General features: G+C 36.3%; 1 protein-coding gene across 5 annotated transcripts; it reads left to right on the forward strand.

Moving 5' to 3' along the window:
- Positions 1-67: 67 nt before the first annotated feature.
- Positions 68-25,413, forward strand: BPNT1 (3'(2'), 5'-bisphosphate nucleotidase 1). Of its 5 annotated transcripts, XM_081299148.1 has the most exons (12): positions 68-174; positions 1,344-1,404; positions 2,696-2,766; positions 6,408-6,535; positions 11,042-11,146; positions 12,181-12,288; positions 14,696-14,744; positions 16,036-16,127; positions 17,190-17,234; positions 20,134-20,331; positions 22,492-22,597; positions 24,883-25,413. In XM_081299148.1, the coding sequence occupies exons 4-12, from the start codon at positions 6,416-6,418 to the stop codon at positions 25,029-25,031; spliced, it is 972 nt and encodes a 323-aa protein (XP_081155274.1). In that variant the 5' UTR covers positions 68-174; positions 1,344-1,404; positions 2,696-2,766; positions 6,408-6,415; the 3' UTR covers positions 25,032-25,413. The 5 variants fall into 5 exon arrangements, with proteins under 5 accessions (XP_081155274.1, XP_081155272.1, XP_081155271.1 ...); XM_081299146.1 differs by lacking the exon at positions 2,696-2,766; XM_081299147.1 differs by lacking the exons at positions 68-174; positions 1,344-1,404 and adding an exon at positions 1,864-2,002.
- The last annotated feature ends 1,613 nt before the right edge of the window (positions 25,414-27,026 follow it).

Here is a 27,026-nt window from a genome sequence, read left to right on the forward strand (position 1 = left end):
CGGAATCGGAGAGGATGGAACCACTCCGGGTCTTCGCTGCAGCCGTCGGATCCTAGGGGGCGGGGAAAAATATCTAAGTAGACGGTTTTCTTCAATCACAGAGCCTTGATTTTAAAAATGTGTACGTTTACATCCTGGCACACTCCTGGAATCCCAGCGGCTGGGGAAGCTCAGGTAGGAGGATCACGAACTCAAAGCCAGCCTCAGCAATGGCGAGGCGCTAAGCAACTCACTGAGACTCTGTCTTTAAATAAAATACAGATTAAGGCATAGGGCTGGGAGTATGGCTCTGTGGTTGAGTGCCCCTGAGTTCAATCCTCGGTCCCCCTCCCCCCACCCCCGCAAAAAAAAAGTATATTTAATACTATATATTTATGCTGTTGCTTTAATATATAATCAATAAAAGTTATTGACAGGCTAATTTCTATTTATACCAAGCCTTAGAAATTTGGTATCTTCTACACAACAGCACATCTTCATTTGATTTAATCACTAGTAAAGCTCTCAATAGACATTACAGTGGCATTAACTCCATTATGGGCAACACTGCTTTAGGGAGAACACAATTCCATATAAATATTATCAACAACACTTCAACAAATTGAGGGTCGTGTGCCCCCTCCCACTCCAGCCATATTGAGGATCAAATCCAGGGCCTCACACATTAGGCAAGCACTCTACCACTGAACCACATCCCCAGCCATTATAAATTGAGTTTTAAAGATCTAATTGAAGTGGCTGGAGGTGGAACTCAGTGATAGAGCAGATATTTAACATGCATGAGGCCCTAGGTTCAATCCCCAGCTTGAAAAAATAAAAGAAAAAAAGTTATAATTGACTTTTACTAGGGACTCTTGGGCCACATTGGCCATTTCAGTTACTTACACTACAGGAGTGTGAATGAAGTCTCCTTTGCTTAGTGTGATTTGGCTATCAGCTCTCTCCTAGTTTTTTGTAAGGTAACTTTCCATGATCATACAACCAAGAAGTAGCAGAGATGGAATTCAAGCCCAGTCATCTAGGCTCCAGGGCACTCTGTCTTTGACATGCAGTTCCTATCTGGGATCTATTTTATAACTATAATCTCAAAGAAGCACAAAGATGTATACACATAGAAACTCCTAATTAGCCTCTGCTTTAACAACTTGCTTAATTTAACTATGCTGTTGCCTTGCAAAACCTGTTAAGAGGATGCAACCAACACTTGGAAGATAGCTGTTCTCTAGGATGCCTGCAGACTTCTCTTACCACTTATTATATGCTTAGAGTAGGTTGTGATTGTCCTTATTCATGCCATTTGTATTTGTGCAATTACAATCTTTTTTTTTTTTTTTTTTTTCAAGGTACCAGGGATTGAATTCTAGACAAGCACTCTACTATTGAGCTATATCCCCAGCCTCTCTGGTGAGTATTTTAAAAACAGAGATTACGGTTTGTTTCTATTTACAAAAGCTTGAGAGTTACAGAAGAGCACACAGGAACAAAATTTTAAAATTACTCATTACCACTCACAAAATAATTCAATGAATTTTTAGGTAAAATATTGTTTAAATGAAAACTAAGCTGAGAGCTCTGAAGAGTCTAATAAAGGCAAGTCATTAAAAACCTGAACCCAAACAAACTGCAATTAATTTGGTTCAAGCCAAACTGTACCACGTGTGCCGGAAGCTACCTGAAACCAGAAACTACCCTAAAAAGTAGATTTAGCTTCCGCTTTTTTATCAGGAGCTTTTGCACTACAGAGACTTTGCATAAAACACGGATAAGTGGAGTTTTCTGACGGGTCAGGAGCCCGAAGCAGCAATTGGGAAGTGGCTGTTCTGCGCTTGCGCCGAATTTCCCGCATGCTCAGTCGCTGAGGTAGGTTTGCCCTCTGTCCCAGCACGACCTATTGGCTGCACGGAAACGCGGTACTGCACCTACGGAGGGACCTGTGGTTTGGTAACCCAGTTGGGTTACCCCTAGAGCGTCTTTTGTCCGCTGTCCTTGCAAATTTGACAAAGTAAGTGCTCTCCCCGTCCCTGTCACGTGAGAGAAGGGCCTTAGGCAAATCTTGACCCTTAACTCTACCCCTTTGCACAGTTAAGAGGACATTCAAGGAATTTATGTTTAAAAAGAAAAGAAAGTATATGTGAATCAGGTTGCTTTTCCGGATATTCCATTTCTGGACCTAGAATCTTGAGTGTCAACATTTTCGTGGGTATTTTTATCGCTCTGTATTGTAGAAACAAGGCAAACCTAGACTTTGAGCTCCTTAGTGCACCCAAATTTAGAAATTCTTACATGTAACACTCAATTTCATTTTAACAGCCAATACTCTTTCAGTTGCCATTTCTACATATTTATAGGTCTTAGTGATTTATTTGGATTTTCCTGGAAATTTAATTGCTGGTTCATAAGATGTATACATGTTACTTGTATTGAGGTTCTCAAAGCCCTCCTAAGAGGTTTCATGGCTTTTCATTCTAACCAAAGATGCTCTGGAACATGTTCCTCACATTCTTGAAAACTGGACAAAATTTTTCCTACCTCTTATAATTTTTAAAATAAACAATCATTTCTCATTGTTTTACTTGTGTGGTTTAGGACAGCTCCAAAAGACAGTATTTTGATTAGGAACACATCTGTCATTTTTAGATCCTAATCTTCATATGGTCACTATCTTTATGTTGAATTATTAAAGATCCTCTTCCAGGCTATGAGAAGAAACTGGTCATTTGATTCCTGTTATTTTTTCATCTTTCTGAGCTAGCTCTGTTGGCAACGGTAAGGATTTCTTAAATGGATGAGGGTTAGGTTGATTGCCTTATGTATTGTAAAACCTTTTTTCATATTTACTCTAAGCCTAAAATGTTATTTAAAGAAAGAACCTTTTGTAATGAACCAGTAAAAAATATGGGAAAAGAACCTGTGCTATGATTCAGGGTCATATTGGGTATCATATTACATCCTTAAGGTTAAAATACTGTTGCAGAAGCTGTAGGAACTTTTTACCCTCAACACTGTCCCATGTCCCTGGTGGATAGCCAAAAATAAGGACAAAAGATTTTAATGATGGCTAGACATTATTATTTGATGCTCACCTACAGGGACAAGTCCTTTGTATATGTAACTCACTTAATAATTACAGCCACTCTATACTATAGGTAATATTGTTATGTACACTTACAAGTTTGGGCACAGAAAATTTAAGTGGTGTTCCCAAGGTCACACACTTAGTGTGTGCCAGAGCTAGGATGTGAACACAGGTAGTTGGGACCAGATTCTGTGCCCTTAACCACTATTTTTAACTAAGCTTTTATAAAAAGATATGCTCATGGAAGGTAATGTTTTAGGACCCAGAAGATATAAAACTGATAGAGAAAGAAGTACAGTTGTTAATTTGAACTTTAAAAAAGTTAACTTGGGGCTGGGGTTTTAGCTCAGCGGTAGAGCGCTCACCTAGCAGGTGCGAGACCCTGGGTTCGATCCTCTGCACCACATAAAAATAAATAAAATAAAGATATGTGTCCAACTACAACTAAAAAATAAAATATTTAAAAAAAAAAAGGTTAACTTGCCTCTGACTACTTTTGGTCTTGCTCTTAATTCAAAGGTAACATCAAAAGATAATTCTAATTTGGGATCTGGTTTAGGGCACAATTTAAAAAGGATAATAGGAACCTCTTTTATAGAGTTTGTGCTTTGGTAATACTACATTTATCTTTTTTAACAAGAACCAATATTGTATCCATTTATTTTAAAAATATGAGAAAATTATTAGGTTGGGGGATAGTAATATATCATTCCTAATTCCTTTTGGACCAGAAGTGGAGTACTTTAGAGAAACAAAGGAAGAAATATTTCCTTTTTTGTCAATAAAAGTGATTTGTGGAAAGTGTTTATAAGTATTTTTTTTATATCAAACCGTACGTTTTCCATGTTAGCTTTAAATGATGGTTCGTAAATACAGTGTACATTTTGTGAGGAAGGTAGTAGACACCTAAGCCTGAAAGTTTTTCTTTGGAAGAAGAAAACGAAGTGTACTTGGCAAACAGAAGGGAAAGTGCTTTAGTCACACCCAAAGCCTGACAAGGCTCAAATGATTGCTTAACTGGCTCAAAGGTAAGTGATATTTGTGAAAAGTTATAATGCTACCAGATAGTAAGGAAAAATGACCTTCCAATCACAAAGGAAGTCTTTCATAACATGGGAACTGAATAAGATATGGACATGTTAAAATATACTCAATGGTTAAAACATCTAGATAGAATTAATTAATTGCCTGAAGACTACTTTTCCAGCACAGAATATATCAGCTATATGGCTGGCCATTGATATAAAGGAGCAAAAGTAAGGCCAATGAAATGTTTATTAAATTATTTCGTATGTTTTCTGTTTGTGGTGCTCCTGAATTGGTAATGATCATAGCTAGTTTATTCCATGTATAATATATGGTATGTGAAGAAAATTAATCTAGCCTGATTATGATATAATAAGGTAAACAGAATTCATATATTCCACAGAAACCCATTTTATTTTCATCTTAATTCTAGACAGCTATTGGTCACAATATGATATTCATTACCATAAATCAATTTCAATTCCATCTTTTCACTTGTATATTATCTTAATTATCTTAATAATTCTCATAAATAGAATGAGAGTGATAGAAAAAGATGTAAAGGGGTTAAAAGGCACATCAAAATAAGTATTGTCAGAAATTTGTAACAGCACAGTGACTTGCTGAATCAAGGTTTGTACTATTTTTTATATATAGTTCCTGTATGCAGAGAATAATAATATGTGGCCTTATTGCAATGAAATATTGTTGATCCAATTTGATTTAGAAATTACAGAATTTTTGTTCCTTTGTTTCTTTGTTTGTTGCAGTGCTGGATATCAAAATCATGGTCGTGGGTGTGCTAGGCAAGTGCTCTTCCATTGAGCTACATATCCAGCCTGAAAGTTTTTATCTTAGTTTTGTTCTCCATGAACACTCTGAGACAGTGATAGAGGTTTATTAGGGAGTATTCTTTTGATCCCAAGAGGAAGGGGAAGGAAGTAGGAGGGGGCATGTTGAGCTGGATGCAGTCTCAACTGTGAACTCAGTAGTCCTCCCTGGGTACTCAAAAGTTGGGATGACCCTTCAGATTTGGGGTGGCAGCCAGTTGGGTGGGCAGTGGCCTTTAAACCCTCCTGTTGACAAGCTTCAGATGAAGTGACTTTTCTTAGCAGATAAATTCCCAAAGAAAGAATGACAGCTAGGGACCATCATCTTAGCAGTTGGGGAAGTAAGCCCTTTGGTCTGAAGGGAATCTGGGTGGTATATCCCAGCATCCAGAGCAGTCACTAAAATTCCAGGATTTGAATTTGTATTTTCAAAAAGGAATATACTTAATCCTACAAGTTGGGGATTTGCTTGCTTGTTTGTTTCCATTTATCTGAGCTAGGGACTTACCTGACACTCATAATTTTTTTCAGATGATTATCTTCACTCGAGTTATGATGATTTTTCTCTTTGTTTGGCTACTGTTGAGGACGGGGTAAACAAAACAGGTTAAATTTCACTCAGTCTCTAAAAGAATATTCATTGAATTTCAGAAAATAATTGTAATAATGTGTAATCCTTAACCTGTTTGTGTGTGATGTTAGGGATCAAATTCAGGGCCTTGCACAGTTGCATGAACATGTTGTTCAATGGCAGGTGCCCTACCACTGAGCAACATTCCCAGCCCCCTTCTTCTTTTAAATTACCCCATATATACACTTAATCCCTTAACCTATTGAAGCCAGTTTAGGTTTAGACATTAGGTTATATTATATCCTGCACAACTCACCAAAATATTAACCCATTAAAGACAAATGTTACATCTTATACTTTTAGCCCCTGAAACATCTTCCATAGCCTTTGCACATTATGTATCTCACACACAAAACTTTTTCACATGCTGAGCCTTTTGGGCCAGTTTTTCATCATAATGTGCTTTGAAATGTCCCATCTGCAGAGAGAAAAAAAATGCTATAGGAAAGAGTTAATGCTGAAACTGAGGTTTTTCCATATCGTTCTTTTTTTTTTCTTTTCTTTTTGGTACCAGGGATTGAACTCAGGGGCACTCAACCACTGAGCCACATCCCCAGCTCTATTTTGTATTTTATTTAGACAGGATCTCACTGAGTTGCTTAGCACCTTGCTTTTGCTGAGGCTGGCTTTGAACTCATTATCCTCCTGTCTCAGCCACCCAAACTGCTGGGATTATAGGTATGCACTATCACGCCCTGACCAAGTCTCTTTAGGTACATATTTATTAAAGAACCTACTCAGTTAAAGTAAGCAATTAATAAATATGCATCTAATTGAATTCAAGTATGTAAAACCAATATTTGGCTTTTAAAGTAACAAAGCATTTTTCTTGATTTCTTTTTAGGGAGCATCATGGCTTCGAGTCACACTGTGTTGATGCGGTTGGTAGCTTCAGCGTATTCTATTGCTCAGAAGGCAGGAACTATAGTTAGACGTGTTATTGCTGAAGGAGACCTGGGTATCGTGGAAAAGGTATTGCAAGTCTTATTTCATAGTAGCCTGTATTTGCTCTTTGAGATTTAGCTAAAGAATTTGGACAAACTTTCACAGCTAAAATAATTGATGGTTCCCTTGTGGAAATTCCAATATCCTTAGCTCAGATGGTCCATGTATCTGCTTTGAAAATGACTCCAGACTTCACCCAAAATCTTTATTTATGTGCCTGGGTCTTTTGACCAATGTCCAACCCTAGGACAAATCCTAATCTGTTACATGCAGAACAATGCAATCTTTAGGAAACTTGATATGTTTAATAAAATCTGGCATTTAAATAATTGTTCCTTATACTAAAAGCAATACATTTTTCCTTATGGAAAAGACTCAAAACAAGGTTTGTTGCTAGGCTAAGGTATTGGGATTACAGATTACATGTCTGTAATCCCAATACCTTAGGAACCTAAGGGAGGAGGATCACAAGTTCAAGGCCAGCCTGGCAACTTAGTGAGACTGTGTCTTAAAATAAAGGGTGACTGGGAACGTAGCTCAGAGGTAGAGGACCCCTGGATTCAATCTCCAGTACCAAAAAAATATGAAAGAAAGAAACCAAAGCTTTTCTTTTTACTAGATAATTTTAAACTTAGAAAAATTATTAGAAATTTTATAGTAATATTTGGTTTGTAAGGGAAATACTACGATGTATGAGTTCCAGTTTGAAATATGCCACAAGATTTAATTATTAGTTCACATTACGTATCTTAAATATAAGTTTCTGTATGCTGTCTTTTCTCTTTAAACGTTTAGCGTCATCTTTAAGGAAGATTGTGTTATAATTGAAAAAAATCAAAGAATGTAATTTGCAAAAAAAAAAAAAAAGAATGTAATTTTCCATTAGTATTTTAAAAGCTGGATGTGGTGGAACATGCCTGTAGTTCCAGCTACTTGGGAGGCTGAGGCAGGAGAATTGCTGTAGCCCACAAATTTTAGACTAGTCTGGGCAACATAGAAAGACCCCCATTTCAAAACAACAATGCTTTAATAGAATCATAGAAATAAGTTATAATTAAGATACTCATTTAGGATAAGTCAGGCATCTATGTATAGCTGATATTATTTAAAAAACAATAACAACAAATGAGGGACTGGGGATGTATCTCAATAGCAAGTGCTTACCTAGCATGTGCAAGGCCCTGGGTTCTATTCCTTGCACTGAAGAGAGAGCCATATGTATGAATAAAAACCAACTTAAAGGGCAGGGGCTATAGCTCAGTGGTAAGAGTTTGCCCAGCACGTATGAGGCACTGGGTTCAATCCTCAGCACCACATAAAAATAAAATAAAGGCATGCTGTCCATCTACAACTAAAAAAAAAAAAATTAAAAAAGAAAAGCAACTTAGAAATAAGTTGAAATATGGCCAGGTACAATGCCACACACCTACAGTCCCATTTACTGGGGAAGCTGAAACAGAAGAATGCAAGTTTGAGGCCAGCCTTGGCAATTTAGCAAGACCCTGTCTCAAAATAAAAAACAAAAAAAGTCTGGGGATGTAGTTCAGAGGTAGAATGTTCCTGGTTCAATCCCCAGTGTAGCAAAAAAGAAAAAAAAAGTTTAGAAATTATAAACTGGGGGTGTAGTACCTTGGTACTGTACATACTTAGCAACTATGAGACCCTAGGTTCAATACCCAGCACCTGGAAAAAAAAAATCAATAAGTGAAATAAGTCCATTTCCTTTTTTTGATATATTTATGGACCGGACCATACAGACCCAAATATAGGGTATCATGATTTCAGGGAAATACTTGTTACAGGTTCCATTGTCTATTTTAGAAGATTCAAGTTATTAATAATAGATGATGTCTCCCATTCCCCATCATAAATCACCATTAGATATATTCATAAATAGGCAAATAACATTACCCTACAATTTTAATTCTTGATTCATTTTCAGCCCGGAAAAGTATCCTTGCTGGCAGGATGCAGGATTGCTCCTGATACTGTCCCATTCTCTTTAATCACTCAATTACAGTTTACTGGGAATTGAATCCAGGGACACTTTACCACTGAGCTACCTTCCCAGTTCTTTTTAGTTAGAGATAGGGTCTCTCTAAGTAGCACCCGCTGGCTTCAAAGTTGTAATCTTCCTGCCTCAACTTTCCAAATCCCTGGAATTACAGGTGTATGCCACTATGCCCAGCCAGTAAAATTTTATTGAATGTATCTTCTCAAAACTTTGGAAGAGGCCACTATAGAAAACACACTTACCAAATTTGTCAATAAAATGACACTAGAAGGGCTGGTTGATGTATTGGATCCCATGATAAGTATTCAAAGTAGTTGTGACTTCTGAGAAAAGAGGGCCAAATCCAACAATGTATTGTAACAGCAATAATTATAAAATTTTATATTTATGTTGAAGGAATATGGGGTAAATCTGATTCAAATTTGTTTGGAAAAACGTTTTTGTTGCCACATACAATGTACACAGCTGCATTCAGAAGACTTCTCATCTTACTGTTTTCATTTGTGGGGGGGGGGGGTTCCTATTAAAAATAGGAAATTGAGAAAAATACCAAGCAATAAAGAGACCATCCATCATATAACCATTGCCAATATTCTAGTTCATTTCCTTCTAGATTATCATTTATTTTGTTTCCTTCCTCAGCATCATTTATTTTGTTTAAATTGGTTTTATGTTATTAACTTTGTATCCTGAAGCTAAGGAATACTAGAAGTACAGTGTCCAAGTTTGGGGAAAAAAAAAAAAAAAACTCATTATGCTCAGTACTGTCATTTCTAATACTTTATGTTCACCTGTTTGACACCTTATTTTAAGAGAAACAAAAGTGAAATCAGGCACAAGATATTCACAATGATGAGGTACAGCATTATGTTGATAGACCAGGAAATATTTATCTTAGAGAAGAAAAGAATTGGGATATATTTTCTCAGATAATTGAATACAGGGCTGTCAGTGTGTCTCCTCTCTCTCTCTGTCTCTCCCTCCCCCCACTCACTCTCTCCAGCAGTGGTCTTCAGACTCAATCGATATATAATTAATCTCCAAACTCAACAATTCATTTAAGTAGTTTTGTTTATAAAGTACCTACTGTTGCCTAGCATAGTTCTTTAGAGAATGAAACCTCTTTGTGGGTTCATATTCTAGTAGAATAATACTTTGCATTGAGATAACCAGCAAATCTCAATGTGTCATAAAAGTTATATTCACCGTCACTTGTTAGGTCATTGCAAAGAAGTTTAAAGATTCTGTTCAAGATAATCAGTAAATCTCTCTAACCAGTGTTATATAAATTACAGCATGCCATAATTCTCCAAAAGCAAACTTAACAAAGGAGATTGTGGAGTCAATTGCAAAATTTTCCACTGCCTTTCACTAGTATAAATTTCTGACCTATGGATTGAGTAAGGTACCATAGGTAGGCCATATATTAAATACTACTAGAGTTCACTTTAGATTTTAGAAATAAGAAAGAATTGTGTACACTAGTAAATCTGAGGGGCAGTCATTGAAAAAAATCCCTGTAAGGAACACCTTCCTAGTATTAAAATATATAGTATTTAACTTGGCTTTGAAATGTCATAAGTTTCCTATCTTTTTTAAAAAATATTTTTTGTTGTAGCTGGACACAGGACCTCTATTTTGTTTATTTAGTTTTTTATGTGGTGCTGGGGAACAAACCCAGTACCTCATGCATGCTAGGCAAGTGCTTTACCACTGAGCCATAACTCCAGCATTAAGTTTCCTATTTTTAATCTGTTTAAGCCAAAGCTTGATATCTGGAGATCTGTCAACTCATCACCACCCCAAGTACTGTAGCTTAAACCCAGGAGTGTACCACTGAGCTACATTCTCAGACCCTTTTTAGTTTTTGAGACAGGTATTGTCAAATTGCCTAAGCTGGCCTCAAACTTGCAATCCTCCTGCCTCAACCTCTCTAAACATAGAGATTATAAGCATGCAATATCATGTCTGGCCATCTAGAGATCTTATAAAAGAAATTTCTGAATTTTCAAAATAATTTAAAAATACCATTCCAAACTTTATATACTATTGGGCTGGAGATGTAGCCCAGAAGTACAGCGCATGGGTAGCATGTCTGAGGCTCCAGGTTTGTTCCTTAGCACTGAAAAAAATTCACTTCCACAGTTTACCACTATTAATCCTATGAGAAACAACAAGCCAAGAAACTAGTTGATTCATTTGGTGTTAAGTTCTGCATTTCTAAAAATTGACAGTACAGGGCTGGGGATGTGGCTCAAGCGGTAGCGCACTCGCCTGGCAGGCATGCGGCCCGGGTTCGATCCTCAGCACCACATACAAACAAAGATGGTGTGTCCTCCGAGAACTAAAAAATAAATATTAAAAAATTCTCTCTCTCTCTCTCTCTCTCTCTCTCTCTCTCCCCCCCCCCTCCAAAAAAAAATTGACAGTACACTATACATTACAAAGACATGCATTTAGGAATTAGAGGACAATTTATTTTACATTAGTTCTGCTAAAGTTTGCATTTTTTGTTACAGACCTCTGCAACAGACCTGCAGACCAAAGCTGACCGACTAGTACAAATGAGCATATGTTCTTCACTGGCACGGAAATTCCCCAAACTAACAATTATAGGGGAAGAGGTAAGAGTTGTCAGGGACATGATATATTTAATCTGTGTTTACCATATGTATTTGTAAATGACACTTCAGTGGTTTATATATCACTATTCAAATTTAAGCATTATATCTAGTGCTTTAACACAGAAGTAATTATTCTGTCCTGTGGAAGGAGGATCTGATCTTAAAACATTTTGATTGCTGGGTTCAGTGTCACATGCCTGTAATCCCAGCAACTCAGGAGGCTGAGGCAGGAGGATTGCAAGTTTGAGGCCAGCCTCGTCAAGCAAGCAAGGCCTTTAGCAACTTAGTGAGATACTGTCTCAAAATAAAAAATAAATACAAAGGGTTGGGGATGTAGCTCAGTAGTAAAGCACATCTGAGTTCAATCCTCAGTACCACAGAAAAACATTTTGGTCCATATTTAGGCCAGGTATCTCAATTCTTAGTTATAGAAGACATGGTTACTGTTAAAATACTCAGCATATAAACTAAAGATGAGTAGATCTCAGTGGTATAGTATTTGCCTAGAATGCTTGAAGCCCTGAGTTCAGACCCAAAGATAAAAAAGATGAGCAAAGTTCTAGAACTTAGAAATACACTGTTTTTTTTTTTTGTTTTTGTTTTTGTTTTTTTTTTAAATTAGGCCTCCTTCCACACTTATCCAAAGACCATAACACTTTGAAAGTGAACAAATTGAAATCTCTTATAATTAAGAAAGAATACATTTTAAAAAAAAATAAGTTTGTTAAAATATCTTCTCTTTTAAACCCTATTCAGGATAATGAACTTGAGACCATTTAGTTGACTTTGAGAAACATGTTTTCTATTAAATTTGATTTTTTTTTTCAGTGCTAGGGATTGAGCCTAGGACCTTAAGCATTCTAGGTGAGTGCTATACTACTGAGCTACATCTCCAGCACCATGGGTTTGCTTTAAAAGATCTAAATATAATGGTAAACAGAAAGACTAGTAAAAATTATGACGCTGCATTTCTTTTGTTACTGAGAGTGAACATTAAACAACTTCAGTAACTATTAATGTTATCTCTGCTGCAGGATCTCCCTCCTGAAGAAGTGGATCAAGAGCTGATTGAAGATGGTCAGTGGGAGGAAATATTGAAGCAACCATGCCCATCACAGTACAGTGCTATTAAAGAGGAAGACGTAAGGCCATCTCAATACTGTAGAGTGTATAAAGTGAAACACTCTATTAGTGTTTCTTGCCATGGTCAAGGAAATAAAATTTGCATGTGAGATAAAAATTTAATAGTTATAAAATAGGAATAAGAAGGAACTTGAAATCTTTCAGAGCCAAAGTAGAAGTTAACAGGCAATCATATGAAATATCTGACCTTTTTAATTTCTTTTTCTATGTCTCCTTTTTACTCTGAAACAAGAGTATTATATTTGCCTAGGGTGGTCTCAAACTCACAATCCTCCTGCTTCCTGAGTTGCTGGCACTTCAGGTGCACACCACCATGCCTGGTTTGAGATAATGATTAAAAATACTTTCGGGGGCTGGAGTTGTGACTCAGTGGTAGAGTGCTTGCCTGGCATGTGTGAGGCACTGGGTTCAATCCTCAGCACCACGTAAAAATATAAACAAATAAAATAAAGTTTAAAAAAAAATACTTTCAGGCTGGGTGAGGTGACATACATGTAATCCCAGCAATTTAGGAAGCTGAGGCAGGAGGATTGCAAGTTCAAGGCCACCTGAACAAGTTAGCAAGACCCGGTTTCAAAACAAAAAACAGAAAGAGCCTGGGATACAGTTCAGTGATAGAGCACTTGCCTGGCATGCATGAGCTCCATATTTAATACCCAATATTACAGAAATAAATAAATAAATAACATAGAAAAAATCTTATTTGTTATTTATTAAATTTAGTAGCAAAACATTTCACTGGTTATTGGTGCTGGAAGAAGACGAAGCAATTACTACCTTATGTTATAAGGCCATAAAAATCATCTTACTTTCTTTTTTTAAAAATTTTTTTTTAGTTGTAGATGGACACAATACCTTTGTTTAACTTATTTATTTTTATGTGGTGCTGAGGATCGAAACCAGTGCCTCACAGGTGCCAGGCACGCGCTTCACCACTGAGCTACAACCCTAGCCCTTCATTTTTCTTTTTATGGTTGTTTAAATTAAATTAATCTGTGACCTCAGATTTAAACACACTTCTTTAGTTTTCTAATTTTAAATAATTTTAAACATGTTTATTGAACACCTAGGTAAGGCAATTTGCTTTGGGCTGTGGAAGATACAAAGAAAATGAAACATGGTGTCTTCCATCAGAAATATGCCATCTCAAGCCAGGTGTAGTGGCACACACCTGCAATCCCAGCAGCTTGGGAGGCTGAGGCAGGAGGATCACAAGCTCAAAGCCAGTCTCAGCAAAGTGAGGCCCTAGGCAAATTAGTGAGATCTGTCTCAAGAAATAATAAAGGGCTGGGAATGTAACTCAGTGGCTAAGCGACTGACAGTAGGTTCAATCTCCAGCACCAAAGAAAGAAAGAAACATGCTGCCTATCACAAATTCACATCAAGTGTTAGAATTCTAGTAGTAAATGGCAGCATATCCTAAATGATGAAAATCATAAACATAAAGACTTTATTTTATTGCCAGCTCTATGAACTGTTTTTCTTTGGCCTATATGAATGTGTCCTTAAAGTAATCAGACTGTCTTTAAAAAATAATCAGCATTTATATATAAAAATGACTAGCAGTGATAGTGATTGCCTGGGTTCGATCCCCAGCATGGGATGTGGGGGTGTTAAAAATAGGGCAGAGCAAAATGCTCAAGGGTAGAGCAAGGCTCTGGGTTCAATCCTTAGCACTGTAATCCCAGCAGTTTGGGATTACTGGGAGAAAAAATAAGAAAAAAAAATGGGCTGGGGATATAGCTCAGTTGGTAGAGTGCTTGCCTAGCATACATAAGACCCTGGGTTCAATCCCCAACACCACAAAAAAAAGAAGAAGAAAATTAAAAAACTGAATAGCACCCACACATTGTTCAAAACATTTTTGGTGCCACTTTGAATGTTTTTACTGTACCACCTGTCAGTGTTCATGGCATTGTTCAAGTGACAGTAATTTTGCAGTTAATTATTTAGTATTATAGATTCTTGAATCAGAGTTTTCTCCAGTTTAACTGGACTTCTTCCATGATTCCAAAATCTTTTTTTTTTTTTTTTTGGTGGTACCGGGTATTGAACTCATGGGCGCTTAACCACTGAGCCACATCCCCAACCCTATTTTTTATGTTATTTAGAGACAAGGTCTCACTGAGTTGCTTTGCGCCTCACAGTTGCTGAGGCTGGCTTTGAACTCCTGATTCTCCTGTCTCAACCTCCCAAGCAGCTGGGATTACAGGTGTGTGCCACCACACCGGGTATCATTCCAAAATCTTTAGATTTTTTTTTTTTTTGTCACTATCCTAACACTGATATTGGCTTAAGCTTTCCCTAATATAATTTGAAAAATGTAAAATGAGTAGTTTCAATCTTTTCTTTGGAATTTTGTATACTTCATTTATATGTATTTTTTCCTTTTTTTTTTTTTTTAAGCTTGTGGTTTGGGTTGATCCTCTGGATGGTACCAAGGAATATACTGAAGGTTGGTATTTTCTTTCTGTATTTCACAGCAGTAAGACTAGGATATAATATTTAGTTGTAAACATTTGATATTTTGTATATTACATAAAAAGCCGCTCGTGGCTAATTTTTATCATACATCAATGATTATTAAGACAAAAGGAGGGTTGGGATCAGTGCTGAGAGAGAGAGAGAGAGAGAGAGAGAGAGAGAGAGAGAGAGAGATTCATCTCCTTCAAATACTACTGCCACATTATCTACCAGCCCCACAAGCCTGAATGTCTCCCAGATGAGAATATCTATCACATTAGACCAGTGTTACCAAAGGAACTATAATGAATCCCCAGCTTTATTGAGGTAGAAAATGATAACAAATTCAGCTCTGCTGTCCTTGTTCTACTACCACCACTATCCCGTATACATCTTGTTCATGCTCCCTTCTTCTGAAGGTTTCAAAGATGAGAAAAATTAGAAAGCAGCAAACTGAAAATAAAATTGGCAACATCAAAGTAAGAAGGACTAGGCTTAGAGCCAGAGTTGTAGGCTTTAGCAGATTAGAGTTTTATTTTTGAAGTAGAGATTTACATAGCTTTTCTTACATTGGTTCTCAGCTCATGGTTTAAAAAAAGAAAAATTTTCTTGATTACAAGAAAAAAAACCCCTTCATTCTTGGATGAAACATGTCTGTGATGAATGAATCAAGCAGTGTTTTTGTACTGAAACATCTCTATAATCCTTTGAGAAATAAGGAAGCACTATACAACTTTAATGTGCATAAGAGAATGAAGAAAGTTATTTAAGTCTTGATTCCCACCTCCCAAATTTTGATTCACTCGATACCTCTGGGAAAAGACTTCAGAATCGTATTGTAAAAATTATATCAGTTAATTTTAGAACTGCTTGATAGTCTATGGACCCCCTCTTTAGGAAACCTTGCTTTAGAGGTTTGAAATGGAAGTCTAGAGAATAATTTAGGAGTACACAGTGATTCATCAGGTAAAAAATGAGTTGAATAATGGTGGAAGAAGGATAGAGGAATCTAATGATAATGGCTGTGGAGTTGTGGCTGCTTCATTTAATTGTTTTACAAATTGTACTAATGAGACATAGTTATCAATTCAGTTAAATGTCCATAGACCCTATTTCCATCACTGGCCAGCTATCTTATAATTAGTGCATTTTGCCATAAATAGGATTGATAATGGAAGTCATTGCACATTCCTTATCTTTACTGAAAAATAACTTGCAGCAATTGATGTATTGATGATGAGTCATAACATGAGAAAGATATGACTGCTACTTCTTTTTTATAGGTCTTCTTGACAATGTAACGGTTCTTATTGGAATTGCCTATGAAGGAAAAGCCATAGCAGGCATTATTAACCAACCATATTACAACTACCAGGTATAACTATAAGTGATACAGAAATATTGTATTACATAAATAGAGAGTTATGATTCCAGATGTCATTTAATCCAGTGGTTTCTAGCTTGGTTGCATAGGCAATTATCTGGGGAACTTTTTAAAGTACAGATTTCCCAGGTCATACCCTAACTTCTGGGGGCATTGGTACCAGGAATGTATAAATATGTATATATGTATACATAGACATACTATATGCATTATATTTTTTATGTACTTGTGATTCAAGTGCAGAAGTTTGAGAATTACTGATATAGTTCTTGATTATTGTGGTCATCAAGACACCTGACTTACAGGTCTCTTGAAGCCTATTAAAGAAATGAAGCATTTCAACCTAGAAAAGATGCTAGCCACATTGCTTTCTAAGTAATATGTGCTTTTTAGGCACAGTGCCTAAATTACAGTCAACATTGACAACAACTGAATGTGCTCTTGCACTCTTTTTCTCTTATTTCATCTCTTTAATCTGCTTTTGACTTTCTAGTACACTCCAAATAAATTGTCTTCCTTAGAAACAAGAAACTAGTTTAATTTCAAACCAAAAATTTATCATTAAATCACTTTACATCTTAAAGGAAATTATTGAGATAAAATAAGGTATTAAATGTGACCTTGATAGAACTTTGAGGAAACAAAGTAACCAGACTGGGTACTATTACTTCTGAATTTCTGATTTAAGAGCAGGATTAATCTTTTACTTCTAATATGAATTTGTTTTTTCCTGCTATTTGTATAAATTTGATTTATAATCATGCATTTCTTAGAACATACCAAAATAATTTAAGCCTCTCACTGAATTGATTATGTGTCCATTAATTTCTTATAATATGGCTTTAATATTTGTACAGTATTATATGCAGATATGGCTTGTTATTTTTATATAAACTTTAAGTCAATACTGTTACTTAAAAGAGGGGCCTTTAATTCATAGAAAACCTTATAATGCATGGAATCTTTCATCAAAAATAAAGAGCTAAATGCTTAGGAATTGTTAATTTTTATCCCTTCTTTCTGAGATTCGAAAATTGTATTCATTTTCCACAGAACAATGAAAAGCAGAAGTTAAGGGAACACAGGAATGAAGCAAAGGTGAGAAAAATAGTTAGGGTTTTGGTTTCACTAGAAGGTAGAAAAGAGATAGGCACTCTGGTCCCGTAGGTAGTTATTGTATATCCCATGTACCAGTTCATTTTCTCCTGTTCAGCATCTTCTGTTCCTTACCTTTCCCCTTGCCACATTCCCTTCTTACACTCTGTCCTCTTTTTCTTCTTGTTTGCTTATGCTTTAACATTTGCTGCAACAAATGGAAGTTGAAAAGTTGTTCAGTCATGTTGATGGTATTCAAGGCTGAATATTCCATTTTACATAATCATTGTCATAATAGCTGAATTTATCAAGAGCTTAAGGGCTTACAGTATGCTGCGAGGCTCAAGCATTATCTCTTTTAATACTCACTGCAACCCTTTAAGGAAGAGAAAACTGAGGCAATTACCTTACCACTGTCATCTAATTGGTAAATGGCAGAGCTGGTTTTCAAAGACAGGTCCAAGCCTTATTAATATTCCATATTGCTTTCTTGAGCTAGATGAAAGACTTAATTCAAACTTTATTATGCTTCAACAGGCACTAAAGCCAATAGGCATGTAAAGGGAACAGCCTGGCATGGTGCAAAAAAACCCAGTCAATCTTTTGTCAGAGCTAGCTTCTTAACCATTATGAATCTTAACTCATCTGTGAGGTGAAATGCCACCCTTTATTACCCTCTGAAAATTAGTGTGGGGACTTTGAAGGAAAGAGTTAATGAGAAACTGTGAGAGCAGGAACTCAGAGGAAGGCCAACTGGCTGCATCATGGACTGCATGAATTTCACTAGGTCACCAGTTTCTTTGTACCCAACCTCTTTGTCTGCATATTCATTGATAGCAGTAGTATGACTTTTTAGGGAGCAGAATATTTGTGTCTAGCTAAGCACAGAATTAGTCTCAATGAGCAAGCTAAAGCTTAATGGGTACCAATAGCCACCACAGGGTCCATGTGTACTTTTCACATGCCACGCCCCTCCTGCAGTGTAGGCTCAAGAGGGAACAGCAGATGCATACACACACATATTGAACACCAGTACTTCTTTATTGGTTCCTTTGTTGCCCCATTGCAGAGAGCACTGTCAAAAGTCAGCCTCTTTGGAGATTGCCTCACCCTTCCAGCATCTTATCTGTTCCCAAGGCAGTTCATTTCCAAGGACCAGAAATGGTCACTGCAGGAGTATAAAGGCCTAGAATTTCATTCCAATTTGGGGCAGCCCTGAAGAACTATTCTAGCTCCAGAGCTTTCCACAGGGTTTGCGGAAGATATTGTTGGGCTGCAGCATAGCTCACTTTTGGTTTTGTTTTGTTTTGTTGTGGTGCTGGGGATTGAACCCAGGGCCTTGTGAATGCAAGGCAAGCACTCTACCAACTGAGCTATATCCCAGCCCTATAGCTCGCTTTTTGCCATCTGCACATACCTGCTTCTTTCTACAGGTATTGTTCCTACGAACCCACCTTGACATTTATCCAACTCGGAATTCACTTCCCAAAGAACCCATGGTGTATAATAAATTTATTTTACTCCAGCAACACCCCATGTACTGCTTTAGGACAAATAAGATGATACATATGAAAACACTTGTGATGAGTAAACCAAGACAGTATAATGTAGTGAATATCACCAGCTTTGATTAGGTCAGTAGCATGTGCCTGTAGTCTAGTTACCTGGGAGGAACCTGAGGCAGAAGGATCATATGAGCTCAGGAGTTCAAGAGCAGCCTGAGTAATATAACATAGCAGGACCCTTTCTCAAAAAAGAAAAGAAAAAAAGCACAGATGAGACAGATGAATTCAGTTTGATTATGAGTTCACTTTGATCATGAACTCCTAGAGTCCACAGTCAAATTACTTAATGATTCCCAATCTCTTTTCTATCCTTAAAATAAGTATAATAATACCAAGTTCATAGGGTTGCTTTGAGGCTTGAATGAGATAATACCTATTACGAATTTAGTGTGGTGCCTGGTACATGCTTCATGTTGATTAAGATACAATTTCTGTAATATATATCTACTATACTAGTATCATTTTTAAAAAATATTTTTAGTTGTAGATGGACACAATACCTTTATTTTGCTTATTTAGTTTTATGTGGTGCTGGGGATCGAACCCTGGGCCTCACTCATGCTAGGCAAGTGCTCTATCACTGAGCTACAACCCCAATCCTAGTATCATATTTTAATAACTTTGGATTAATTATTTTATATATCAGTTTCACTTTCCATGTAATACAGGTTATGTTTTTCATGTGAAATGTATACTTTTTAACATTGTAGTTGAAAATTGTTTGAGCTCTGCAAAGGAAAATATGAATTCTAAGACTGCATTATCTTTGTCATTTTACCAGTATAATTGTCAGTAAAATCTTAACCCTGACCCCATTATCTATGGCTGTTCTTCAGTATCAGCCTATTCAGTTGCTTTCTCTATAGCAGCAAAATCCATTCTCGCCAGAGTAACATGATCCTTACTGTTTCTTGAATACTGAATAGTAGTAGTCAATACATAATCAATACATAGTGTTTATTTTCCGGAAGACTTCAGTACCTTTTGAAAACAGGTATTTCCAATACAGCCAAAAGATCTTTGGATGATTCAGAGAGAGTAATCAGTATGTGATGTTTCCTTTCCTGAAGACTCTGGGAATAACCAGAAGTTCCCTAGTACTTTGAAACTGTTAACCAAAACAACATTGGGAATAACCAGCACATTATGTCAGGAAAATTTTTTTGTCAATGATATTGTTGTACTTTATAACATTAATTGTGTTTCATTTTTATAATGAAATATCCTATATTCTAAATATTCTAACCTTAATTAAATGTAACTAAATATTTCATTTATGACTAATGTGTTTCTCCAAATGACTATAAGATTTGTTGTTTTTTCACTCATTTACATAGGCAGGACCAGATGCTGTGTTGGGGAGGACAATCTGGGGAGTTTTAGGTTTAGGTGCCTTTGGGTTTCAGCTGAAAGAAGTCCCTGCCGGGAAACACATTATCACAACTACCAGATCCCATAGCAACAAGTTGGTTACAGACTGTGTTTCTGCTATGAACCCTGATGATGTGCTGCGAGTAGGAGGAGCAGGAAATAAGGTATGAAAAAGATCTGTCATCTGCTCTGGAATTCAACTGAATCATTGATGGAAATACTGAATTCTTTTAACATGTGAAGAAGAGTTTAAAGAGAAGGGATTAAAGATTATAATTTGCCACTAAAAGTACATTCAGCAATATTTACATTTTTAAAGATTTTAGGTTCAAGTCTTTTTCATCTCAGAGTCCAGGATTATTAAGTGATATATAGGAACCCATGCCTCTTACCAAGGACCCTCCTTGATGATTTCCTAGACCTTTCTTCTGCCGACCCTAGGGACATTCTTGTCTGTACCCTTCCTGTCTACTTCCCCCATTCTTTCACTCTAGGCTTCCAACCTTCTGAGAGAATTGTGAAATGGGACACAGTTTGACCTACATTGTTAGCCCTGATCTCTTCTCATCTGATTATCCCTGGATATCATCATGACATCCCTCAGGTATCTTGAATTCAACATGTCCAATTTCACCTTATTCTCTTTTTAACCGCACCCAGATATGCTCCTCTCCTTATTTGCAGTCTGGTTAATGCCACCATCATTTTCCTGATTGCTTTACCCAGACGCTGGGAAAGTCATCCCAGATTTCTTCCTTCTATGCTATCAGTCTAGTCCTACCCATACAGTTCTTCCCTACTGTCTTGTCTTGTCCTCTCAGCTGCCAGCACCGTAGTTGAAATCTCTCGTCATCACAAGAGATGCTATAATAGCTCCCTGAGTGATCTCTGTTCAATCTATTCTTTATAAATGCTACTGGAGCAATTTAAAAATGCAAAACTTCTCCCTGTTCCAAATGCTTAGATGGTTCCCCATCACAACAGTTAAGATCCAAACTTAATAACAGAGTGAAAGCCTGCTGTTTCCTGGCTCCTGTACATCCCGAGCCTCATCTCGTGTCATCCTGCAATTCATACGTCAGCTCTAATGATACTGAACTACATTACTTAAGCAATAGTGTGTGCATTTCACACTTGTGTACATAACACAGGAAAGGCAAATAATATTTATTGAACTGAATGGAATTCATTTTTTTTTGCCTGTGCTTTAGAAGCAATGCTCAAAGTGAAAATATATTCCCCATATTCACTGAATAAATAACGACAAATATGTTTCCCTTTGCCCCTAAATTTTGTAATCACCAAAGCCCATCATCTCTTATTCCCAAGGAGCACCTTTCTTCTAAGAAGCATCAATTTCTCATCCTGCACATCTCTACCTTTCTCTTGTGGGGGGAGGGGGGAATCTTGTTGGGCAGTTCTCAACTTTTTTACATTAAGAGAATTTAAGGAAAGCTACAGCCCTCTCCTATCAAAAAACAAACAAACTGGTATATATAATGTTAGACTTAATCTATAATGTTAAAGAAAACCTTTTACTCAAAAACCTGCAACTAGTTGAAATGTGTGAAGGTATTCATAAACAGTTCTGAAAGACATTTGGTACTCTTGTGTCCACTGAGATTTTCCTCATTCTGGTCCTCAATCTGAATATTTGAAGTCTGAGTTTTTTAGTAATAATTATTTTACAGAATAACCAAAAAAGTCAATTAACTTGATAGCAAATTGCCGTTTAGAGTTGTGAAAGTTATCGGCAGCCTCAGTTTTATATGCGCATTTTAGGAAATATTGGAATAACTACTTACAAGTTTGTGTTTTGGTAATGGAAATAGCAACATATTTGATCCTGAAGACCTGTGAAAGTACTTGTTAGACTAGTGAACACTGCACATCTGTTAGACCTTACTACAATTTTTGCATTATGGTACTGCTTGATATTTCTTTATCCTTTACTTAATCATGGTCAATTTTTAGACGTTTTAAAAAATTTTATATTTTTAATGATATATATTGCTTTTCTAGTAAGAAAGAAAAAACATTGAATATAAAGAAAAGTTTATTTTCTCTAACTTGAAATATGGAGATTGTTCAGATGGTCTGTCTGTAGCTTTTATGATTGGTTTTCCCCCTTCAGATTGTCATATATTATCATATATCTATGATAATATTATCATACTTCCTCATAATACTTCTGTCATTTAAGACTTTAACCTCAGTCCAACAAGGGAATTGATGAAGTATCCTTGATAGAAGAAAGAAGTCTTTCTTATTTGTATCTCAGTCATTTCATGCTTGAGGGATAATTGTTATTTTTAACCTCACAGATCATTCAGCTGATCGAAGGCAAAGCTTCTGCTTATGTATTTGCAAGCCCTGGATGTAAGAAATGGGACACTTGTGCTCCCGAAGTTATCTTACATGCTGTGGGAGGTTAGTCTGTTTTATTTTGGAGAATTCTAGTTTTTATATTATGCTGAAACATGATATTTTAATAATATTACTTTACCTAGACTCTTAGGATATAAGAGTTAGAAGGAAACTTACAGATTATCCAGTCCAAAACCTAATTCGTAGATGAGTAAGTAGATGTTCAGCAAATTTATTATTCTGGAATTTATTGTCTCTTTTGCAGACTTGGATCTTCATACAGTTAATTTAACCCTAATCTTGTGGTTTTAATGCTTTCTTCCCCTGAAAAATAATGTGTTCATCATTTTGACATGACCTCACTTAGTTTATCTTAAGCTATAAATGGTGAATATCTCAGTACCAGTTCTAAATATCACAGAATTTTTTAAAATCTTACTGAAAATATATTACAAATATATACACAGTAAGATGATTTTTTTTCAATTTCAAATAAACATCAGAAGTAAGCAGTGCATTTGAAAATTTCTGTCAGGAACAAAGCATGTTAATGTCCTCCTATAATCCCTGTACTCGGGAGACTAAGGCAGGAGGGTCTCCAGCTCAAGGCCAGTTTGGACAATATAGTGAGAACCTGCCTTTGAATAAATAAACAAATAAAAATAAGTCCTTGTCTGAGACTGGAGCTGTAGCTAATAGTAGAACATGTGCTTAGCATGTGTGAGGACCTGGGTTCCATCCCCAGCACCACAAACAAACAAACAAAAATCCTGTCAGATTTTTTTTAAATGACAATAAGCAAAGATTTTATTCTGTCGTTTCTCCTAATATATTACTTTATCCATACAGTATTAACATATTAACATATGATGAAGTTAAATTGAACTTTGTCAAAAAATAAATAAATAAATAAATAAATAGTACTTTGTTTTGGTCCATACATTTAGAATGCAAAATGAAACTTTTCATAAAATACAATTATATTATATTAACCCTTCACCTAAACTTTCATCAGATAAAGCATAAATAATAAATAGTAGGATGAAAACATTTTCACAAATGTGAATGGTGGTAATGGAGTATAACAATAGGAAAAATAATCACTTGAGAAGAGAAATTAATCAAGAAATAGAATTTTGGCCAGGCATGGTGGCACACACCTATAATCCCAGTGGCTTGGGAGGCTGAGGCAAGAGAATCTCAAGTTCAAAGCTAGCCTCAGTGATTTAGCAAGACCCTGAGCAATTTAGCTAGATCCTGTCTCAAAAAATAGAAAGGGCTGGGATGTGGATTAGTGGCTAAATGCCCCTGGGTTCAATCCTTAGTACCAAATATAAATACATACACACACATTTATTTATATATATATATATATATATATATATATATATAAACATAAACTTGGGGGAGGAGGTATAGCTTAGTGGTAGAGTTCATACTTAGCACGTGTGAACACCTAGGTTCAATCCCCAACTCCAGAAAAAATATAAAGCGAAAAAAGAAATACAAGTTGAAAATACTAAATGAAATTTTGATCTTAAAGAAAAATATTTTTAATCTTTTTAGTTAAAATTGCTCTGTAGTCACAAATTAAATTAAAAACTTTACCTTTGGTCTAGGGTTGTAGCCCAGTGGTACAGCATTTGCCATGCACATGGGAGGCTCTGGTTCGATCCTTAGCACCACATAAAAATAAATAAATAAAATAAAATAAAGGTATTATGTACATCTACAACTAAAAAAAAATAAAAATGTTTAAAGAAAAGGAAAAAATTGGGCTGGGGATGTGGCTGAAGCAGTAGCGCGCTCGCCTGGCATGCGTGCGGCCCAGGTTCGATCCTCAGCACCACATACAAACAAAGATGTTGTGTCTGCCGAAAACTAAAAAATAAATATTAAAAATTCTCTCTCTCTTTCTCCCTCTCTCCCTCTCTCTTTAAAAAAAAAAAAAAAAGAAAAAGAAAGAAAAGGAAAAAATTTCACATTTGCTCTGTGTGGTGGAGCATGCCTGTAGTCCCAGCAGCTCAAGAAGCTGAGGCAGGAGAATGGCAAATTCAAGGCCAGCATGTGCTACTTAGCCTGTCTCAAAATAAAAATTTTAAAAAGGGCTGGGGAGGTAGTTCAGTGGTAGGGTGCTTACCTGGCACACCTGGAGTTCTGTCTTCAGTATTTCAAGGGAAAAATAAATAAACTAGAGGGGCTTGGGAATGTAGCTCAGTGGTAGAGTATATATCTCGCATATGCCAGGCCCTGAGTTCAATGCTTAACGCTTCCCCCCAAAAAAAAAAAATTCTGTAAGTATCATGATCCAATCATCTGTTAACATTGTATTGCTGTTTTTTCTGTAGGCAAGTTAACCGATATCCATGGAAATGCCCTTCAGTACAATAAGGAAGTGAAGCATATGAACTCCGCAGGGGTCCTGGCCACACTGAGGAATTATGACTACTATGCGAGCCGAGTTCCAGAATCTGTTAAAAATGCACTTGTTCCTTAAAGAAAATTTTCATTTTTTTAGCCCAAAGGACTTGTTTCTCAAAACAGTACTTTTCAAAAACTGATTGAATGGAATTAGTATTCTACCTTTATTCATCATTGATCAGTGATTTATAGTAGTTACTTAAAGATAGAAAATGGGGTTAAAGAATTTCGTTTTATTAGAGTCTAATACTACTTTGTCTTAGGCATGTAATAAATTTTGTGTGTCCTTTTTCCTGTTTAACAAAATCAGGGAGTCAGGCACAGTGATGCATAACCTGTAGTCCCAACTACTTGGGGAATCTGAGGCCAGAGGATCAAATTGCACGAATGAAGGAATTTGAGGACAGCCTGGGCTACAAAGCAAAATCCTGTCTCCAAAAAAATAAAAAAGAAGAAAGGAATTTAGCCTGATTAGTCAACTGGACCAATTTTTACATCTGGAGAATGTATAAACTCAATATATTTCTTTTTATGTGGAGATATGAAAAAAAAAAAAAAAGGTTTAGTCCTGACTAAGCCATTTGTGTAATCAACATTCCTATCTTATAAACCAGATTTCTTTAGGGCACAGAACCTTAATTGTTCAAAGATTTCTCTCTTATTTTTCATGGTAGTTTTGAAGGTGTTCCTACTTCAATTGTGAATACATATAATGTTATTATGTACATTGATGAAACATTTATGGGAAAAGTTTCTTTAAAATAAATTATTTAATCCTAGTTCTTTATTTTATATTTGCCAGTTTTTTAAGTATCTGAAAATTATAAATGCTATGTGTATTTACTCATTCTTATGGCATCATTTTAATGCTTAACTGTGAACAGTTGGATAGTTGCCTTGGTTCCTTTCAATGGGAGATTATAAGATATACTGTCATGGGGCTGGGGTTGTGGCTCAGAGCTCACCGTTGAGCACTCTCTTATAAACTTTTTTCTCTTTGTCCTTATTTTTCCTCCTTCTAGCCACTCATTCTCCTTTCTTCTCTTTCTCTTCCTTCCCTTAAATGTCACTATTCACCAAGATTGTGTTCTAGACTACTTTCTCATCAGATGATCCATTCTATCCATGTGGTTTCATGTAAGGCCTTTTGCTCAGAATATCCAAAATCTAAACCTGTCTTAGAACTCTCAAACTCTGTATATCCAAAGCCTACTTTGATGCCTCCAGCTATCTCTAAAAAACTATGGTGTCTCTACAGCTCTTCGTTATTCCCAACCCCTCCTTAATTTATTTTACAAGCCCACAAGATGATCCTGATAATTGGCAAATTTTGAAAATCACTGCCTTGGTCCATTTACTTCATCCAGAAATGGAGTTCTCTGTGAACAGTGGACTAAACCTAAATTTTAAAAAAATCTAAATGCAACATAAGAATAGCTTAAAGGGGGCTGGGGATGTGGCTCAAGCGGTAGCGTGCCCGCCTTGCATGCGTGCGGCCCGGGTTCGATCCTCAGCACCACATACCAACAAAGATGTTGTGTCCGCCGAGAACTAAAAAAAAAAATAAATATTAAAAATTCTCTCTCTCTCTCTCTCTCTCTCTCTCTAACACAACTATAACTAAGTGAGATATTTGGGAGTCTACATTCTGTCTTCATTTCTGTTGCCTCTACATTTGTTTATACACTCATGCCCCATGATTACTTCCTTAGATCACTGTGTTGTCCTCCATACAAATCTCTACCTGGGCTTTAATGACTCTACAACCATCCATTACATTGTCTCCAGAGTGAACTTTTAAAAATGAAATCTAGTAATACCATTCTGTTACTTAAGATCTTTATGGCTTGCTTTTGTTTTCAGGATAAAAAATAAGTTCCCAATAATGGTGTACGAAGTGCTTAATGGTGTGACTTCTTCCTTCTCCAGTATCAACTCTGATCACTATACTGCAGCCATGTGCAATCATTTGAACTCCCTCAGAACATCACGCTTCCTCTCCCCTTGGCCTCCATCCATTCATTCAACAGTACTTGCTATATGTTATTCACTGAACATCACACAGTGACTA

Source organism: Spermophilus citellus (genome assembly GCF_964194105.1).
Source record: "Spermophilus citellus genome assembly, chromosome: 6".
Classification (NCBI taxonomy): Eukaryota; Metazoa; Chordata; class Mammalia; order Rodentia; family Sciuridae; genus Spermophilus; species Spermophilus citellus.

Excerpts from the sequence above, each read along its gene's own strand:
- BPNT1 (XM_081299148.1), top strand. The coding sequence starts at position 6,416 with ATGGCTTCGAGTCACACTGTGTTGATGCGGTTGGTAGCTTCAGCGTAT. Across the intron at positions 14,745-16,035 it reads TACCAAGGAATATACTGAAG|GTCTTCTTGACAATGTAACG; the intron begins GTTGGTATTTTC and ends TCTTTTTTATAG. Across the intron at positions 16,128-17,189 it reads AACCATATTACAACTACCAG|AACAATGAAAAGCAGAAGTT; the intron begins GTATAACTATAA and ends CATTTTCCACAG.